The 21,982-nt window shown below is 40.9% G+C and overlaps 2 protein-coding genes across 2 annotated transcripts; both read left to right on the plus strand.

The window, feature by feature from the left end:
* The first annotated feature begins 5,165 nt into the window (after window positions 1–5,165).
* sncb (synuclein, beta) lies at window positions 5,166–16,339 on the plus strand. The gene is made up of 6 exons (XM_063875864.1): window positions 5,166–5,338; window positions 6,374–6,506; window positions 9,654–9,683; window positions 9,982–10,067; window positions 14,219–14,305; window positions 15,539–16,339. Exons 2-6 carry the CDS (start codon window positions 6,386–6,388, stop codon window positions 15,563–15,565), a joined length of 351 nt encoding a protein of 116 aa, XP_063731934.1. The 5' UTR covers window positions 5,166–5,338; window positions 6,374–6,385; the 3' UTR covers window positions 15,566–16,339.
* A 2,555-nt stretch (window positions 16,340–18,894) lies between these two features.
* On the plus strand, window positions 18,895–21,091 carry LOC134860181 (uncharacterized). Its single transcript, XM_063877035.1, has 2 exons — window positions 18,895–19,176; window positions 19,629–21,091. Exon 2 carries the CDS (start codon window positions 19,646–19,648, stop codon window positions 21,089–21,091), a length of 1,446 nt encoding a protein of 481 aa, XP_063733105.1. The 5' UTR covers window positions 18,895–19,176; window positions 19,629–19,645.
* Window positions 21,092–21,982: the final 891 nt, after the last annotated feature.

The raw sequence follows: 21,982 nt of genomic DNA on the forward strand, positions 1-21,982 counted from the left end.
GTCCCTCACCGGCTGGGTTTTATTTTCACTGGGCTCCTGGAGCCAGATGCAGTGTGTATGCACACGCCACGGGGAAATGACTTGCAATCTAAACAGCTGTAAATTTCAGCTGTAGCGCTGCCTGACCTATGTCAAGATTTTATAACTCAGATTGATTGGAATTATATAATGCTTTGCTGTGACTGACTGAGTCCACTCAATGGATCTGTAAAAGGAAAAGCGGCGTGCTAGAGGTCGTGTCGTAAAGACGCCATGATAGATAAAGGCGGGTGCACTGGGGGCTGAAAGGACCGCTACCGACTGAGGCTGAGAAATCTGTCTGTGCCAGCGATTTTGGAACTGCACACAGGGAACACTGTATTTCACAATTTATTTCCCAGAATATAACGCTTGGTGAATCACCTTTATTTTTGGCCTGCTGCTGGGACTGTGGAGTTGGCTCCCCAGTCTACCTCAGACCTGCCCTCATTCACACTTTAACACCAATGAGCATAACTTCTGCATTAAATTGGGAGTTAAGAAGCAGATATTATTTTCATGATTTGGATTTCAGATATGCTAAAGCTTGGGACAAGTTGTTTTCTCTAAAGTGTTCTCAGTCTGCGGGTTAATGTAGTGAAGAAAAAGGGTATATGTTAAATGGAGTGGAAAACCAAGTCTTCAAAGGCTTAACACTGGACTCCTATACAGCAAACAGCAGGCTTCTCTAATGCACACAAGGTAAACCTGCTGAGGGGAGTCTGTACAAAAGTGTAGTTCATTAAATTGCTGTTAATTTGAAGGAATTTATCACCAAGGGAAGCCATTCAGGAACAGGTCGAACTGTGATGTGTTTACTGGAATTAGACGGAGTCCCATAAATCTGAGCTTTTTTTTAAAGCCGCATAAATGTTTACCATTAAAACCAACATGAAGTGTAATTGCTTATGATTATGTCTTGTAAACAGTATCTTTAAAAGGTCCTAAAATCTTTTTGTTCTCAAGGTTTCTTAACAATCCGACTGCACAGCTTTTTCTATCAGCCAACCAGAGGCATGGGTTTGAAAAAACAGGGTAGTCTCAGCAGAAGTTGAAAAGCAATTCAAGGAATTTCTTAACTCAGGCATAACTTTTGCAAGATTTGAACAGATTACAAATTCAGAAATTGTTATGGCAGTCATAATTTAGCAATGGGTATTTTCTTAATCTCTCTATGAGAAGCTTAATGGTGCATAGCATTGTGCATGATGGCATCCCTTAATACATGATGGCATCCTCAGTTGTTGGAGTTAAACTGGACAATCTGGAGGAAGCGGCTGCCCTGGATAACCCCTCCCACCTTCTCCATGCAGAGCAAGTGAAGATGAGTTGTACGTTCAGCCACAGACTCATCCCACCAAACCATTCTGTACATAGCAGTGAATCCGTGAAATAGAATACAAATCTTAAAAATCATAAGCAGCTTGGGAGGTTTTAATCTGGCTCAGAGGATTAACATTGTAGGAAATAGTTTATTTTCTTGTTCTGATTTGTATTATTAATGTGTGGTAAATACAGTGCTTTTCTTAAATAGTGATGATGGTGTTGCCTTGGAGTGTATTTTTTGGATAAAGGTTTGTGCGATTTCGTTCTTTCCATGTCAAGTTACACTTGACTTGAAAATGACAAACGTATCCAAGTATCTCAGTTTAATGATTAAGAAATCTGTTGAGCTAAAATAATTATGAGATTTAATGAATGATGAATGATTGATTTTGTATTTAATGTATTATTTATTTAAATCACAAGTGTGTTACGCATGACATGATGATAGAGGAGCATCTGTTAGTGTATTAGCAAACTTACAGGGCATAACTTTATTTTGATTAATACTTTTGTCTATTATTCCCTGCATGCATTCACACTCAGCCTCCCTACCTTACATCTGGTTCAAATGAAGTCACAGGATGGAGACTTATTGTGTGTGTTTTTTTTTATCTTTGCTGAGTCATGGGTCTTAGATTTTATTGTTAATTGTAATACTTATTCCCAAAGTCATTAGTCACCACCACCGCTGTAGTTACATTTTGTGTCAGAGCTAAGGAGATCTTCTGACAGGTGTGTGACATGATTAAATCAACCTGAAAATAATCCTTTATTGTTTTATTATTGTCCTAAATTATTGTAACTGGAAACCAAACTGACAAGTAGGTCTAACATAACCGCTGTTGGTTGAAGTGAATACCTGCTATATTAGTCATTTTTAAAGTGTGGGAGGGTGTTTTAATAACTGTCTGACAATTATTGTTAAAAAGGAGCATGCACAACTCAATGGGCCCGATTTGAAACCCTCGCTATTTCTACATTCTAGCAACTGTGTCACTAGATTTGGCAACTTCTCAGACTCCTTTGGGGACTTCAAGAGCCTGGCAAGAAATTCCAGGCACTTTTTGGTTTTACTCTAAGTACTCATCGCTGCCGCTGAGGCCCAGCTCAGAGTCCTTTGATTGTGAATGAGCAAAACACATAGAGTAGTAATGAAGAGTTTCCTTATAACCTTAAATAATATTTTGGGTTGTTCTTTTACAGTATGAATGTTCTTAAGCAGCATTTAGTTAGTTTAATTTAGTTTTACTTTACTGTCCCACTGGGGGATTTTTGACAAACACATAACAATGCAACCATAAAAAAAATATATATGTAGTTAGCTTGATTCGATTGTATAAAGTGTTATGGTCCCAAGTGTGAGCCGAAAGTGCATAGGTTACATCAACAAATGTTGACTGTAGATTTAATAGAGTCAAATAGAAAACTAATCATTATTATTTTGTGGGTTATTTAAGGGGCTTTTTTCTCAAAAATAATGAATTACAGATTTGATTCATTGCGATAAATATTGTCCCGCTGAGCTTTAAAAATGTGTTGTTCTATCATGACAACAACAAAAAAAGTGTGATTACGTAAATGGTGACCTACTTTTTAGGTGTTTATAAAATAATTGTTATTCCTTTTGCCTAAAGATCAATGCAATAGTGTTTATTTAAATAGTTGCTTGGATCTAAGCATATGAACTTAACGTATATAGTTACTTGTTGTTTTAATGAATTAGATCCATTTGACAATGCTGCTTTTAATATTTTAACGAATAGTGCTAACATGGACGTAGTAGATGTTTGTTAGCAGCCAGTTGATCAAATAAATGGTGTCTGTGTTATCGTTAGAACATAAGTATATCTCATTATAAGCTCTTCCATTTAATAGTCAAGCTATTATAGTAAATGATGCCATAAATGCAAAATTAAGCATGTTATTACCACAAAAGACCAGAAGAGGGCAGATGTGGCTAACAAGTACCAGCAGTCAGTGAGGACACCGAGACTGATCCTGAATGAATTCCTCTCCTGGAGAAAGTCTGCTTTAGAGCACAATTTCAGTTAAGTGTATTTAAAGTTCTTGCAGTGTGTGGATTGAAGACTTCAGTCACCCCCTGTCATGTTGCACCCAGTCCTGCAGGACTGTGTGATTCTGGCTGGAGAAGGTCAGCACCATGGACAGAGGCACATTTGTATTCAGGACCATGGACAGCGCCTGACTGGGACTCAGTGGGAGTGAATCTTTGTACTTAGTGTTTAAATCAGAAATCACATGGATCTGTGTGAATTGGTAGGAGGATGGAAAATGTGTTAAAGATGATTGTATACTCTATGTTTGCCTAAAAAGCCATCGGAAACAAATACTTAAAGTTTGTTTCCTCTCCCGACTAACAATGGTAGGTGAATGTTAGTTGTGGCTGGTACAGCACAGATGCACTCCCCTTTTTTGTTAATAAAACGCATTGGTGGTGGTGGAGACATGACATAATGGCCAAAATCCAAGCCGGACCAAAGGTACAACCTGCCTAATCATACTTTCTGAGACCAGATGAAACAGGAGATTTCAAGGAGAGGTAGTTATCTGGGATTTCCTCAAACTGGGCGGGGTTTGTGGGGAGAAAAACGATTTCGCAATCACTCGCCCACTTCAATGAGGATTGCGTCACTGCATGTACGTCAGAGACGGGTAAAAAAGGAGGGGGTGGTCCACCGAGGACGTAAATCAGCTCGGGGGGACGTGCACTCTCTCGACACCATTATTAACACAATGTCGTGTTTTTGACTCTTCTCTTGTTCTACTTCGGCCCGGAAGAGCATTGTGCCCTGACGGAATGTTCAATTATAAGATCTGAGCTCATCCTCTGCTCTGGTTGGCTGATGAACAGTCGCTGCAGTCGATAATAAATACACCATAAACTCAGGATGAGCTCGTGACCGCATAGCTTGAATTTCAATTAAATATGCCAAGCAGCTGTTACCATGTGACTTCTTAAGGACTAAAATCCTGCGTTGAAAATCTTCTGTCATTACACAATCCCTGTGATTTTGTTGAATTGTTTAATCTTTACACAATATTATATTGACTGACTTTCTACGTGTTTCTCTTTTCAAAGCTTTAATTAACCTCCTGGGTTGGTAAAAAAAAAAATCAATATCCAGCTGCAGCAGTAACGTGATGCCGAATCAGTATACCCCTATCTCTTACACAAAATGGTATTACCCTCACATCACACTCCTGCTCTACGAATGCCAGTATTGTCACACTGCACAGGATTAGGGTGATTTTAAACGTGTTCCACCTCATGAAAGTCTTTGGTGTACTCTATAAAGCAACTTTGACTAAATTGAGCAGTTAGAAGATGAAATGCAATGAATTACTAGAAATTAAACCTTTACTGAGTGATTACATGTTTAATGAAAGGCAATGAAAACTGTTTTTAGTGAAACAAGGGGTGGTGGTAACAAACCAAAATGCAATGCTTCAATCCAAAATGGAGTCCATGAGTGAAGTAGGTCAGGTGGTTTAAAAGTTCTAAAAATGAAAGTGTATTACGTCTTAAAAAATAGGAGATAAGAATTTCACCTGTAGTCCATATTATTGAACTCAGTGCCAATTAAAGATAGTCCATTTATCATAATATTCCTATAGTCATTTTATACATTATCATTGTACAACTATACATTTCGTTAAGGACACGAGATCTAACTGCTGCAATAGAAAAGGGACAGAGGTGGTTTGGCTTTATTAAGGTCATTTGTTTGCTGGACCAGACATGTGTGATCAATATAGTGGAGGGAACCAGTAAAGATGGAGAGGGGAGGGGCTGGGAGAGCAGAAGGGGGGCGTGATAGTCTCCACCATCCTGTGAAGGGGGCCGTCCCTGTTGTAGCATATCAGCCCAAGGAAGGCCCACCTAGTGATCATCTGAATATCCAGTTAGACGATAGTGTGACTCGACTGTGCAACAGAATCTAAAGGGGACAAGTCGACGGCTATTTGTAAATAGGTAAGGATTTTTTTTTCTCATTCATACATTTATTTCTGTCATTTTATTTAAACATATAGAGGTCACCACTATTTGAGTAGTATGCACGTGAGCGTCGTCATTTTAAGGCACAGGGTTGCAACTGGCTGGAAACAACTTTAAAAGGTCCCCGCCATAATAATTTTTTTAATAAATGCGTTTATTAGTATCGTCAAATCGTGTCTGGAAATTACACAGAAATGCAAATAGACAGAGTCTATGTAATGACAAAGAAAAGCATCCAGGCATTGCTGCAAACGTCAATGTTCGACATCAGGAAATTAAATGAATGTGATAATTAAAGGATTGACCTGCAACAGCCAGCATGGGACTGTTGCAGGATCGGTGTGTAATGCAATAATATAATTCGTGATGTTAGTCTGCAGCCTCGTCTGTTTTATTTAAATGTTTCCCTTGCGGTGTGATCGGACCAGCTCAGATTACATCCACATAATTCTACGTTAAAACCGTGATGCGCGTACATTTGATAGTGTGGATCGTGCTTCCCTTCCCCCAGCATCGTTGTGTAGCTTGTGAAATAATGCCACCATCTAGTGAAATATGATGTACAGTCCTTCAAAGGGCCTGCTCTTTTTCCCATGCGCAGCCCTGCCTCCTCTCTGCCGCTGAGAGTAGCATTACATGCGTGCAATATTTAATGAGCGCGTCCACAATTAACCATTTCATTCAAATCTTTTTTTTCTTTCTTTGAATATTTCATGCTTTTACGAGGATGTGAAAGGGGGGTTGAATGCATGAGTGAACAGGGGTTATACTATGATGGCTGCACTGCAGTTGTCAGGCTCCACCAGAGGAGGCGCTGCTGCCTTCTTTGATATAACGTACAGTATGACCGTAAAATATCCTGATATATACATAAATGTTTGTAGAAATAGCTAGATATAATGGAGGTGGTTGTATGCATATACGCTTTTAAAGGCCACATATGCTTAACAATAAAGTTAAATCACATGTGTACAGCAGTGGTAGTGACTAACAGCAGGTATCTCTTCACAGTTATCGGCCAAGATGGATGTGTTTATGAAGGGTTTGTCTAAAGCGAAGGAGGGCATGGCTGTGGCCGCAGAGAAGACCAAGGAAGGAGTTGCGGTTGCAGCTGAAAAGACTAAAGAAGGAGTCATGTTTGTAGGTAAGACGATCACAAATCTTTTGGTAATTTAAGATGCAGATCATACACAGGCACATCTATAATCAGAATCTGGTCTAAGGCCAGGTTTTCGTGTACAAGGAATTTGCTTTTGGAGTACTGTTGGACAAACTGAAATATAAGCAAATACAAAACTCAAGAAGTATAAATAAATGTAAGAAAATTAGAATAAAACATGAACAATATATCTGAATTATAGTTAAGATGGTGTGATAGTTTATGTGACTGTTAATGGTTTTCCTATATACATGAGCAGCAAAAATCAGCAGAGAGAATATAACTCCTGCAGCATTTCCTAATGTCCTGAAATGAATAGTTAAGTTATACATTCATATCAATAGCAGAAATCTGTTCCTCTCATCATTTAAGGAATGCTTTATGCTTTAGTCAACACAACTAGATGACAATATAACACCTTCTTATTTTCCTTTTTTATGTACAGTTGTATTATTAGAGTCAGTGTGTGCTATCAGTTAACATTCATGTTACATTGTAAAGCATGTTAAGCACAACTCAAAGCACATCTTTAAATTCACATTAGTTTATTTTTGCAGCTATAATTAAATACAAAAAATCAGCCTGGCAGTTTATCAGTATTTTAGTTTTATCAACGCAGGCTGATGCACTCACCATTTATAAGAAATGTCCCTTTATACTATATGGCTATCCAGTAGTAGTTTTGTTAAAGGATGCCCTTGGATAAGGAGTTGTTTTGCCGTGTATGATGCAATATACAAAGCTCTGAATATCCTCGTGCCCTATCGGCTGACTTGACTGTTCCTATCTCTTCCTGGAGATTGGAGCATGGGTGGGGGTGGGGCTGCAGGAGGGTGGGAGTAGCTCTTCCCACATGCCAGTGCATTTGACGGCAGCATATTGTAAAACAGCCCCAGCCAACGGTCACCTCCTGGAGATAAACCCACCAAAGGCCTCTGCTTTTTCTTTAACAAGATTTCTGTGTTGGACACCATCACATTAATCATTTTGTCCATAAAATGAGCAAAAATCGTGAAAATGTCCGTCCCACAAGTCCCACATGTGTCTTGAATGTCCTATTTTGTCAGTCGAATGAGCAGAGAAAACTGAAAAATGCATAAAACATTAATAATAAACATTCATGAAATTAGTGGGGCACTATTTTGACTAATCATTAAGATAACTTTTGGTTTCAGCTCTCTAAAACACAATGTTATATGGAGGTGGAAGGAGACCTGAAAAAAGATTTCCAAGCAGCTTGTTGAAGGTTTATTACGAACTGACAAGAACGTTGTTTAAATCTTTTTGATCACCATGAGGTCCAATTGAAATGTTTAGAAATGCATGCTTTCACAGTCAACATATTCCAGCTCTTCTCTTCACTTGTAAAAGCTTTGAATAATTTAAATATTTGTGTTGCTAGGCAATAATTCAAGGTTATTTCTTCACAATCACAATTTGTTATTAACCAATATTTTAATGTAACACTAACCATTTCTTCTGAATAACTACAAATAAGGTATCTACACCAACAAACCTCATGGAATTTGTGATAAATAATTTATTCTGTATTGTCCAGCTCTGCTTACGCTCAGCGTGTTGGGGGTGAATGGGGGAGGGAAAGTGACTCAGAGCATCCTGGAGCCTGCCAGCCATACAGATATTTATTTGTCAGTTTTTCAGCATGTGTCAGGGGGCCAAATTTCCAGTGACCACCCCCTGCTGGTGGCTGTGCAGCCACAAGCTTGTAACATTGATTCACAGGCACTGTTTTGGGTGTATAGAGGGACGTCTGGGTATTCCAGGATGGGTTGTCAGATGTGTCTGCATTTAGATGAAATCCAATTAGCCTACATATTTAGCACCGTGTCCCTGTCACTCATAACCAGAATACAATCTTGACGATCTGCAGTCGAAACACGTTCAGGCTCATTTTCGTGTCTCATCATTTAGCCTGTGGTACACAGAAAGGGAAAGGAGCATCTTTGTGCCTCTGCGTGCTGCTCGTAGAGCATAGCGGTGCCCTAGAAAGCTGCCTATGATTTGCTTGAAGGGCCCTCTTGGAGGAGGGGTAAGAGTGATCTGATAGGCCTGTGGCCCACCTTTTGACAGCTGCTGCAGACCGCCCACCCTGCTGAGCGAAGCAGTGCGCCTGAGTGAGGCAATGAGAGGCGGAAATGAGAAAACGCTGCTTGTCATTTAATGTCACAACGGACAGCCTCTTTCTATGCTCTAATGACAGTCTCAGTGTATGACACACCCAAGAACTAAACTTAGTCTGCTATTTTCTAATCGCACACGACCTACATACTACACACTATGATATTTCCATTTCAACTTAAGAATCTCATCATGTTGCAACACATTTACTTACAGATAATCAAGAAAGTGTGTATTAAAGTAAGCTGTTACATTCAGCATGGTCATTTGGCACTAAGGTTTTTTTAATGCCTAAAGGAGAATGGGCTTCAAAATAGTCCTTTGTAATCATGAATCTTTCTTAATTCTTACCTACGGCTATAATCCATTATCTGTTACAGTAGATGTAGGGCAGTAGCTGCACTTCACCAGAGCAGATGGTTAAATGCATTTAATCTTAGGTGTATGTTTTGCTTTGAGGCTCGCCTTTTGTAGTTATGGCTCTGCACTTCATCATCATTTGGTCTGTCCTTGGTTGGCTTTTAAAGGCCCTCAGGGACCAATAAGGCATGTGACTGCTGCACAGTAGAGAGGATGTCAAAGCTAGAGTGGTCAGACCCAGTGGGCACACAGTAGATTGCCCAAATGTCTTGACGGCGTTCAGTGTAGATGGATGAGATCTGCCATAGTTCAGAGAATTGATCAGTGGTTTTGGTTTCAGCCAGCCACAAAGTTTAATAACTCCTCAGAATGAAAGTACCAGGAAAGAGCTGCAGCCATATTGGTTTTCTATTGCCTCTGGATATTTAATATCAATGTGTTGTGAGTCATTTTGTCAGGTGATATACGAACCATGAAGGTGGTAAAAGTTAAAGTTGGTCAAAAATATTTCCTTAGAGGTTAGTTTCAGTCAAGGGTAAATATCCCATATCTACAAACATAAAAGATAATGAACCTTGAATATTCGCAAAATGTCAACATTTTTCTAATATACTTCTTGTTTCATTCATTCAGGTAGCAAGGCCAAAGACAGTGTGGGCTCAGGTGAGTGTTCCCTCCGTTAGTTAAACCTTAACATCATCACTGTAGCAGGATCTGTTTCATTACACTGACCAGACACTCCCTGCTAACTAGCTAATGGCTAATTCATTCTGGTGATGGGGGAGGGTTTGTGTATTGTAGAGGGCATGTGTGAGTGGTCATTATGGATAGTAATCAATCTAGAAACAAAAGAGGGCACAAAATGTGCAGGCTTTTAATCTGCCTGCTGAATTTGTTGAGATAATGCTTTGTGTGTGTGTGTGTTAGTGTGTATATGATGTTTGTGTGTCTCTGCCTGTAGTGGCTGAGAAGACCACTGGAGCTGTCGGGAACATGGTCGCTGCCACCGGCCTGGGGAAGAAGGACGAGTTCCCTGCTGACCTGAATGTATGTACGCCATTACAGCCCCCATCAGCTCCCTGCTAGCACACATCGTGAAGTGTAACACATTGTTGTAGTTTCTTCAGCTCCTAATATCAGACATATTTCAGTGTGTTCCTGCACAACTACAGGAAGTCAGCCCTTATCTTTTTCATGACATGGAAGTGATTGATAACCGCAATCCATATTTAAGAGCATTATATACTAAGGATTTTTGGTCAGTATAGCGTTTTTTTGTATGTCTCTTATGAATGATGTACAACCAGAGCTGTAAAACTGTAAAATACTGTAAATCCTTACCTTTAAGAAGAGGGAACCAGGGAATGTCCAAGATTTCTTTGTGATAAATCTCTCTCAGTGCTTTCTAGTTGTTTTAATGTTCCCTTAGCTATTATTTTAGTTTTGATTTAATTGTTGCAATAATAGTTTGACTATTTTCGACCTTCTTGGAGGGATGGATTTGGTAATGCAATACAATAAGGCTTTTAAAAACCCTTTCTTATCTTTACTCTCCAATGAAAGGCGGTATTATTGCTGCCGATATACTAAATACAACCGCCAAATGCTTTAAAAGACACTCTTGTTGTAGAAAAATTGCTCGTAAAGGATTTTCCAGCAATTTAATATGTTACTTCAAGAACATTTTGAGACTCACAAGACACAACCAAATAAGCATAAGAGGGGGAAAATCAAGGCAGCATATCCAAACTTTGAGTCCCTAAAAAACTCCCATGGTCTATACGACTACATACTGCCTTGTGTGTGCATGGTAACAGTGCAGCAGCTTGCTGTTAATCTCTTATAAGGATATTTCTCTTTTTGCACACGTGCCTAAGAATCAGCTACAGAAAATATTAACTTCTGTTCCAGATCCTAGCCTCACTAACAGTTGGCAACTTGCTGTAAGTTGTGTTCATTCTGGACATGACTGCAGTTGTAGCAGAGCCAGATTTAGACAGCAGGGATAGACACGGCCTGATAAATATGCGTGTCACTTCGATAGAGAGATACTGGCCTCGACTGTTTTATTCCTCTGCTGTCAGCACTGACTTTGCTGAACTTTAATTTTTCCCACCAGAGAAAAAATACTAAATATATAATATATAGTGCTGATTGACAGCTTTTATACAGTTGATATAGAAACTCATGCCACTGTTTAAAGGCTTTCTTTTACACTTTTTATTGTAGGACGCTTGAGGGTTCCTGAGGATGTATTGCTTTTCCACACAACAATTAATCTCTGAGTTGCCTTCAGTCTTTAATATAGCCTAAGCTCACTGCCTGTTTTATGTTCAGGTACTTTAAATGACCCTGAACCATCTCTCAGTGGGACTATCAGCTTTCTACAACACACAGCTGCTTTTCCATTATTGTAACCTGCCCCCCTGCGGACCTCCACTAATATCACCGCTCTCTGTCTCCTCTCAGATCAGGTTATGCACACTTTGATCCAAGGAGAGAGGTGAAACAGATTTAACTTTCCATAAACATAGAACATGGAAAGCAACAACATATAGCTCACTGTGGAAATTGGAGTGATACACACTTCACTCACTTCACTCATCGTTTTTTGCTTGTTAAATGGCCCGGTCGTGCATTTGTCTTTGGCTATCAGAATGTCAGTGAAACATTGAGGTCCTCTTGCTGTCCAAAGCCTTCATCCCTCAGAGTTGGATCCTCTCCACTAACTCATTAGTCTAGTAAATCTGACAGCCTGCTCAAATATGCTTTTAAGAGGCACTACATGAGTGATAAACTACTCATTTCAACACTGACAACAAATTGTTCCACTTTTGACCTTAACTACTCCATTTGTTCAGTTCTAGCTTGTGTTGGGCTGTTCATTTGCTCTTTTTGACTCTATCTTTCAGATGTATTTCTAGAAAAAAATTGCCAGTATGCTGCTCCACACTTGCACCTGCACATTGATGCATATAATACAATGTTTAGATATTATTAAAGTAATGTTTAGGAGCCTTGTGATAAATGGTCTCAATTCGAGGTTTATCTTGTCTCATCTGAATTTAAATGTGACCAATCAGACACAAGAAATCTTCACTGTGGCACTGTAGTAAACAGTCTTTTTCTTGTTTACTTCTTCTCAGGCAATGATCCATCTGATTAGGTGTATCTTTATGGCGGTTTCCCATTGTGAAGCCTGTAAGTCCATGATAATCGCGTTGGTGGGCTTACAGCTGAAACAGCAGCGTGAAACTGTTCACAGGATTACAGTCTGCTCTTCTTTCCTGACCTAATTGACTTGATTAGTGCTGCGTTTAAAAATAAGTGCATGGTGACCCACTAGCTTTGTTTTAAGGGCTCGTAGTAGCATGTGCAGCAATGATGGCGCGCTCTGCCTCAGAAAGCTCTCAAGAAGAGATACTCTCACAGTTTAGATATCAATCAATACCAGTGTCTCTATTGATTAGTGCAAACGAAAGGTCCACCAATCAATTAGTGGATAAAAAATAATAAAATCTATTGTGTGAATGGATGAATCATTTGTAATCTCAAGTAAACTCAAAGTAATCCTATTGAATTTCTTAGTTTTTGGAGTGCCAAAACCACTGGGACTTTACATTTTCATTATTTTAATGAAACAATTATTATTGATTAATGAAGAATAAAATACTTATATAAATCAATAATGAAAACAAGCATTAGCCAAAAACTTGTGGTATCCTATATCTTTAGTTTTGTCATTGAAACCAATAAAGACAAAGCCAACAATGAATTGATCTTTCTTACCTGATAATATTACTGCTCTATGCCACAATTTGATATACAAATGGTTCAAAACACGTCATCAGGGCACAATGCTGCATTTGGAGACTATAAACAGGCCATTTAAGTATATTTTAAAGCAACCACTATGGTCTTGCTGCTGCAAATACTCTCCAGAGCACCACGTTTGTAAAACCCACAGCTGAAAATAGTTTCCTGTTTGAGTAATGGTTACTGAAAACCACAATTCCCGGCTGTTTTAGAAACGCATTTATCCTTTTTTAGAGAAAGTCGCTTATACATCTGTAAGCCATTTGTAAAAATGGATGTCTCCTGTTAAACCTAAATATTCTTTTTTCTGAGTACCATAGACTGAATAGGTGAGAGAAGTAATGAGAGACTAATGCGCTGCTGATTCTTCTCTAGCCCCAGTTTCTGCCCCCCATTATGTTATACATTAGAGCTAAGCGATAGATTTCACAAACAATAAATAACCATCAAAGGGGGCCAAGATTCGACAGCCATGGTTGCAGCTCTGTGAGACTGTACTTGGCCCAGCTGTGTGTTTGATCTAAATGTGAATGGTAAATGGACTGTACTTATACAGCGCTTTATCAGGTCTTTTAAAAACCCCTCAGACTGCTTTACATAATGCAAGTCATTCACCTATTCACTCCTCATTCATGCAGAGCCGTTCCACTTGCTGTAGGGAACCAACATTCATACACATTCACACACCATTGGCCATGCCATCAGTTGAGCATCTTGCCCAAGGATACATCGATATGTTGACTGCACGGGCTGGGATGAAACTCACAACATTCTGGTTGAAATGCGGCCCTCGCAACCACAGTCGCGCTACGTCATTTGCTAACATGCTCACAATGACCACAGGTAACTGATGAAGGGAAGGTGTAATGTTCTCCATTTTAGCCATCTAATTATTGGACCCCATGATAGTGCTATATGAAAGGTCAAGGAAATATTCAACAGTTCATCCTCTGTGGAACATTAAAGCTTTTACTAAAGCTCTTGTAAATCCATCCTGCATTCTTCAAGATATCTAATGCTGGATCAAAGTGGTCCCACAAGGTTAATTAACAACACTTATTACTATTGATCACTGAATTTAAAGATTGGATATGGACATTTAAATTACCTTTTGTTTGACATTTCATACAAAATAAAGAAATAGATTTCTTTAGCAGAACGTTTTTTATAAAAATGCTCTTCAGTCTTTGTGGATTTATGAAGTGGTAATGTTTGTTAAACCACTTTCTGGGTTTTTCCAAGATCTTTCCGTATTTACAACAATTCAAACATTCAGACGCTTGGATCTGTGTCTTGAATTTAAGATGTGACCACACGTGTGTAGCTGCTTCTGTCACTGTGTTTTGTCCTTCTTCATCTCCTTCCTATCTTTGTGTCTACAGCCTGAGGAGTACGGGCAGGAGGCCATGGAGGGCCAGGGAGAGGCGATGCTGGAGCCAGAAGGGGAGACATATGATGACTCCCAGCAGGTAACCAACACGACACACAGCACATACATGTCTCTGCCCTGCGATAAATCAGCTCCTGTCTCTGTACTATAATGAACTATAGCTTTATAGCTTAATTATATATCCAACCTGTACAGAACTGTAAAGCCAGAAAGCAGATTCAGTCCTGCTTGGTTACACATTTTAGCTGTATTACATTTCAAAAGCACTTCACACTTGCCCCCTCTCCCCACTTCTTTCCCACACAAATACTACAGCTCACACTGAGGTAATTTTACTTTCCCTGGAACTAAAAACAAGCCAGTGCCACATAGTGAGTACAGAGAATATGGCACGTCCTACCCACACTGAACGATGTGTGTGTGTGTGTGTGTGTGTGTGTGGGTGTGGGTCTGTGTGGGTGTAGGTCTGCATAACCAATCGTTTGAATACAGATTGAAATGTCTGGGAGTAAATACAATTATTATCACACAATGAAAATTGTTTTTATATTAAATATTAATTTAATTGTATATCTTATGATTAAAGTACATAATAATAATGATGTTGAATTCATTCAGTGAATTATGTCAGATGTTGTTTTCCAGCATCATTGCATCATCAAGGAATAAAACCTAGATATTCTCTGAGATGCAAATTAAAAGTGAGTTTCAAAGAGGCAGTGGCTGGTGTCATCCATGCCCTGCTCCATCTCTCTCCTCTCCTCCGCACTGCTTTCCCCTCCCCCATCCTCCACACCAGAGCTGTATGAGCTCTGTCTGAATGGGTGTGGTGATGACGCTGACTGCCTCAGTGCATTGTGGGTAATGTCAGGGTCTCCCTACCTGCATTGCTGTGAATACGGAGTGCTGCAGACTGAGCCAAGCCTTCATAAGGAGGGTTTCCTTCAGCTTCACGTTTGATTTTGTGAATTCATCAGATGACCTAATGCACATTCCTGGAGGCCATATGCGTGTAGGAGGCATGTGCCGAGTTACGAGGATGCTGGTAATGTGCTCACTACTCATCCTTTAGCTGGTGTGGGCTTGTGCTGCCCTCTGCAGGCTGGAGAGAGACACTGAGACAGCAGAGGAGCTCCCAGCTGAGATAGTGACATCATTACCTTCAGTAGAGCGTGGTTATCTGTTACCATAAGCACTCTGTCATAGTTATTCTTTTTAAACTTATTTAAGTTTAATTTATTTAATATATTAGAGTCTTAATGTTGAATTTAACATGTGACCTGTCTCCTAAAATCGGTTCTTCTTTCCCCAGGGCCAGGACTACGAGCCAGAGGCATAAAAGCACCAGTCCAAGCCACCAACAAACCAGCAGCACAATAATATTTCTAATAATAAAAAGGACAAATGCTGAAACTATTACAATTATACCCCCGTTGCAAAAAAACCTACAAAAAAGACAAGCATTCCCACTGAAAAATGTTCTTCCTTCAAGACAAATCTTTTATTATTATATATTGTAAATGTCATGTTATTAATGTAATGTGTTGGGTGTAGGTATTTATTGAGATGTAGGATGTGTCCTCTCTGTCTCATTTCCTTGACTCCCTCCCAATGAAATGAGACCAGATCCGGGGCTTGTGACTTTGTACCTGTGTGTTACTGTATTTAGAAATGTGCAATAGATGTTCATCATCTTCCAATGAGACATTGGGAGTGGAAAAAATTAAATATTTCCGGTTGCAAGCAGATATGAGAAACAATAATATCCTCCTAAGTGTCGACAATGCCTGTTTGTGGGTTCTTTCCTTTTCTTTTTCATTTTGGAAATTACTTTCAACTTTTTGGAAGTAAGAGTTTTTTACATTGTATCTTTATAGTTGCTTGTGAAATCATTCCAGTAAATCTGTTAGAAATTGACAGAGTATACATGTTTGTGTGTGCGTGTGTTTGCGTGTACTGAAGATTTTAACAAGTTAAGGTCAATATATTATGTCTTGAAATCATAATGGTTGTCATATCAATACGTGCTTTAAACTGCAGGACTTGTCAATATAAAGGTTTATGTGTTAAACCAGACATACATTCCTCTGTAAATAAAAAGTAAAAAAAGAAACCGTGTTAGTGTTGTGTGATAATGTTTAAACTCCCTTTTGGCATTGATCGCTGATTGGACTTTTAGCCTCTTGTAACCAATTCTGGTTGATTTTCTGCTTGCTGTTAATGAGGATCTATTATGCATCGTCCTCACATGTTTCCCTTTTTGCTCACTCCTGTCTGGGGGTTTGATTACAGGATGTGTCAAATCTGCTGAGCGGGCTCTTGCCCTTGGCAGGACTCGGCCATCGTTGGGATGCCAGTCTGACTGGGCCTCTTTGGGTTTTGTTTGGGTTAATCCAGCTGGAACGTGCAGGATCGGGGGTGTCGGGCTCAAACAGAGAGTATTAAACAGCCTCTGCTGCCGCTGTCGGCTCAGACCAATGTGTGGAGCCTGCAGGGACAAAGACTGGAGCCATGGCCTCGTTCAAGAAGTCCTTTGAGAGCCTGAAAGGCACGAGCCACTCGACCGCAAAGGGAGTCACAGATACTGCAGGTACAAAGCTACAGCTGTAAGGTGACACTGGGCAAGTGTAAGGTCTGGTAGACAGAGAAAAGGCTCTCAAGGGTTTGTCTTTCTTTGTTAAAAAGCTACTTGATTACAATTATTCCAATAAATGTCCCTAGTTTTTTGTCTTTAAGTTGTAAATGACTTGGAGTGTAAGGTATTTATGAGTTTTTTTCTCCTGAGGTCAACCACTGTAAGTCTCTGTCATGTGTTTACAGTGCAAGCAGCTCAGGAAGCCGTGCAGCAGGTGGCAGAGTCCTCCAAAGAAACAGCCAACACTGGTAAAGTGATCACTCCTCTATCTTTGAAGCTTTATGACCTGATACTGGATATATTACTCTGAGCAGACACGAGCTCAGTTACAAGTTGTCAGAAGATAAAAGGACTTTGATCCCACATTATGGTCAATGTAGGATAAGATGATAAAATGAGCTATTTGATTGTGTAACACTGTGTGTGTGTTTCATCACTATGGAAATACAAATTGATTCAAATGTAGCTCTGTTAGATGTTGCAGGGATAATATGATAACCTAATTTATTTATTTTTGGGGCTTTTTAAATGCACATAAATATATAATTATCAAGTTCTAAAAAAAAACTTTGACAGTCTTAATCAAATTAAATGCAATTTGCCTCATATGGATGATTTGGCATTTAGCTTCCTGAATATTTCTCCTCTGTTTCCCTCTGACTCTGAAGCTGCAGTAGAAGCTGGCAGACAGACACAGGCTGCCATAGGAAAAGCTGCGGACAAGGCAACAGACACCATCAAGGAGTTCGGACAGAAACTGGAGACCAAATGAACCTTAAAAAAAAGAAATTCTAGCTCAAGCCAACTTTTCTTTACATCCATTTTAAATGAAGAAGTAATAATGCCGGGTTGCAAGTTTGCATCAGAAAACCGGAGAAGAGGATATATAGAGTGTATATATATATATCCAAGAGCTATAACTCCAAGGGAAATTTGCAGAAATTGTCTTTTTATTTCTTATTCTCCTCTCACATTTTTCCATTTGTTTCTTGCTTTGTTGTAGTTTTCATTAAATGTGCCTATTTTGGGAAATAAAAACAGATACCAACTTTTCTGTCATGTTTTTTTTTTTTTTCCTGGCACCTACAGTAGAGACGACACTGTTACCATGTCTGTGCTGCTTCCTGTTTTCGCTCTCTAACACGGTCATTTTTACCAACACATTGCTGTGAATATGGCCTTTGGCAGGCTGATGGCTCCTGATGAGAGTATGATCAAGGCTGACCACCTTGGCCCTCAGCAGCACACCTCCCTGCATCACACTACGTGGTTGCTAGGCAACAGCACTCTGTGGCAGCAGGGGATTGGTGGAGGCCTTTGAATTAAGTGTGAGACTGCTCCTGTCAGTACACACTGTTCCTGCAAAGCTGCAGCACACCATTACACTAAAATGAAGACAGGGAAGATCGTAAAAACTGTTAAGATAAATGTTAATGTCCTTGGTTGCACACAATTACCCGATGTGAGCAGAATTTCCGAGAGAAATGCATGTCGCAGAGCGAAGAGGTTGGAGGGATCAGTGTGAAAGACGTGGTGGTTTATAAGTGTGTGTTTGTGTGGGAGGCGCAGCTCTTCTTCCTCCAGGCTCCTTCAGCTGATATCCCCCGCTGCCTTTCATGTACTCTCACTGTTGCAGCTTACATTTACTAATATTTCACATTTCAAGTGTTTCCATTGATTTTCTGAGTCCATTAACAGGAATGTAATCATGTGCATCCACAAAACACAATCAGTTTTTTAAAAAGCCGTTGGCTGCTTTTTACTACAATACAAAAAAATGAGTTTTTCTCAGACACACAGATCTATCATACCTAAAAGTATCAATTCATTATGAGGAGAATAAATCCCTCTTGCATACTTCGCAATCCCTCCCTCTGAGCATCTAACAGCAAAGCTATTAATCCAAATGTTGCTTTTCTAAAAAAAAGTTCACTAACTCACAGGTTTATCTCTGCACACAGTTTGCCATTGTGTTGCTATGAGAACCTTGAGATAATTACTATGATTTAGTGATGATTAGAGAGCTGAACAGAGATTTTGTCATTACATTACCACTCACTGCCAGAACCCGACTGTGGTTTCCAGGGAAACTGGAAAATGTGAAGCTTTTCAATAGAGACAGCCCGAGCTTAAAGAGCGAGGATTGCCTAAGATAGATTCTTCTGGAGACAACCCTGAAGCCACTGCAATCACTATCAATCAACAGGGGAGAAACACGGACAGATGTGCCGCTCGATCTGCGCTGAGATTTTGAGATTTTACCCAGATGTGTGGGAGAGTTATGGAGAGACTTCAGTCTGACCTGGACTGCTGAGGTATGTTTATCACTCGTGCAGTCCTGCAATTTGTTTTAATACTGTTCATCTTAATAGTTTTAAAAAAAAACGGCTCTGGCTTCCTGTGCATGTCTTTATTACTTTTATTTGATTTCAGATTAAGAAAAAACTTAAATATGAGCTATGTGGTGATGTTTTAAAGGTAGAAAGGTAGAACATTTCAATCTGAAATACTAACTGTACAATGTTGAAATGCATATAAAATGCAGTTTAATAATACAAAATATTCAAGATTACAATTGTCTTATTATACACATAAACCATGTGAATCATTTTCATCGAACACTAGCAATTATCTTTTTTTTATGTCATACTTGACATAGATATCGCATGATGCAATACTTCATAAGAAAAATAAACCCTTCATTTTGTCCTCCACTCTTGTTGTTATAGTTACATCTTTGCCGACAGTGCTGTGTTGTGCTCCGCAGGTGCTTCCATCACTTTAATGCAGAGACAAATGGGAAGTCTGAAGGAGAAGATGAGAGGTCTCAGACAGGACCAAAAGCCTTGCGAGAACACGGATGATGGAGAACATCCAGGCGGCTCAGATGGCGGCACCGAGCCTGAGGGACCTCAGACAAACACGAGTGAAGAGTCGACAACTCATCGGCCAAAACTTCACGTGAATGCCAGCAGCGTTGAAGAAACGGACACAAATGCAAAATCCAAAGATCAAGAGCTTTCAGTTGGAGGTTTTGTCAAAGACTCAATGCAGACGAACGCCATCCCTCTGACACAACAGCCTGACGATGATAAAACAACAACTGCACATAACGACTCGACTGTCTCTCATAAGTTCCAAAATGCTGGAGATGGGGGAATTCAGGAGGAGACATCTAAGGATAAAAACGTGGTTGCTGACAGAGAAAAAGTGGCTGATATTGAGAATATATTGGTGCCTGTGCCAGCAACGCCAGCAACGCCAGCAACGCCAGGCCCTTCAGACCCTCGGTCCCCAGCTCCTCCTGGCCAGCAGCACATGCGAACACAGGTTAGCCTGGAGGTGGTCCAGTGCCGCTCCACAGCCACCAGCCCCATGACCCCTCCTGAGGACGGCCAGTCTTTCTTCTTCCCGAGCTCCTTTGGGAAGCTCGGAGCTGTAGGCGCTAACACTACAGACGCTGAGCTGCAGGTGGGCCAGCTGGTGGAGTTGTGCTCAGTGGCCACATCCCCTATGACCCCAAAGACGCCCTTCACCACGGCTTTTCCAGAGCTGATGGGGAGAGAGATGGTGAAGAAAGATCAGGAAAAGAAAGAGGTGCAAAGGGAGAGTGGCGAAGAGTGTTTCCCCATGACACAAAGTCTAGAAGAGGCTGAGTCAGAGCTAACCGGAACTTTCAAATTAACCACATCACAGGCGCAGAGGGAGAGCTCTGGGTTATTAGTTTCACAAGTAACTCTGGAGGATAGTAAACAGCAGTGTAAACAGCAGAGGATGGGAAGTATGGATCAAGACATTACAATCCTGGTGACCCACTATGGCAACAATGAAGGGGAAGAGGAGGAGAAAGCTGAGTCGTGTTGTTATCCCATTGAGACAGAGATGGTCAAAATAGATGAATTTGAGGAAGAGAGAGAAAACAATGGTGATCTAAAGGGTCAACAAAAGAAAATGGAAGAAACCTCTGACTCTGCAAGCGAAGTTCCAAAAACAGACGTGACAGCTGAAAATTCAGAAGTGGAGGAAAACAAAGGTGCATGTGGAGAGCTGAGAGGAGAGACAAAGCCTCCTGTCCCTGAGTCTCCTGCTCCCTTCGGCTGCCACAACATCCGTACTCAGGTCAGCCTGGAGGTGGTGCAGTGTCAGTCTGTGGCCACCAGCCCAATGACCCCTCTGAAGGGGACCAGGCCTTCTTCTTCCCCAGCTCTTTGGGAAAGAGTGAAGGTGTAGGCACCGAGACTGAAGACGCTGAACTGCAGGTTGGTCACCCGGTGGAGTATCGCTCGGTGGCTACTGCACCGATGACCCCCAGAACGCCAATCACCACAACCTTTCCTGAAATCAGGAAGGATGCAAGCGTTGAGGAGAAGATAGTTGAGGACAATGAAGAGGTGCTGGTGAATGACAAAGTGGAGGTGGAGGATAAAGTGGAGGTGGTGGTGGTGGTGGACAAAGAGGAGATGGAATATAAAGTGGAGGTGGTGGTGAAGGACGAAGAGGAGGTGGGGGACAAAGTGGATGTAGTGGTGGAGGACAAAGAGGAGGTGAAGGACAAAGTGGAGGTTGTGGTGGAGGACAAAGTGGAGGTGGTGGTGGAGGACAAAGAGGAGGTGGAGGACAAAGAGGAGGTGGGGGACAAAGTGGAGGTGGTGGTGGAGGAAAAAGAGGAGGTGAAGGACAAAGTGCAGGTTGTGGTGGAGGACAAAGAGGAGGTTGAGGACAAAGCGGAGCTGGTGGTGGAGGACAAAAAGGAGATGGAGGACAAAGTAGAGGTGGTGGTGGAGGACCAAGACGAGGATAAAGTGAGCGCAGAGAAACAGGTGGAGGCAGCTGAAGAGGATACAAATGAGGAGGTGAATGGTCAAGAGCAATGTGAGGAGCCGGTGCAGGAGGTGAGCTGGGATGAAAAGGGGATGACGTGGGAGGTGTACGGGGCCGTTGTGGAGGTGGCCGTGCTGGGCTCAGCCATCCAGAAACACCTGGAGAAACAGGTGAAGAAGCAGAAGCCCTCCATGCCTCCCCCTCCTCCGCTCAACCCTTCAGCAGTGCCCCTTTCTCCAGAGTCCATTCGTGGGGGTTCTGGATCTTGCTCAGGTTCGGGGTCAGGTTCTGGTTCGGGTA

The sequence above is a fragment of the Eleginops maclovinus genome, chromosome 23, assembly GCF_036324505.1.
Source record: "Eleginops maclovinus isolate JMC-PN-2008 ecotype Puerto Natales chromosome 23, JC_Emac_rtc_rv5, whole genome shotgun sequence".
Taxonomy (NCBI): Eukaryota; Metazoa; Chordata; class Actinopteri; order Perciformes; family Eleginopidae; genus Eleginops; species Eleginops maclovinus.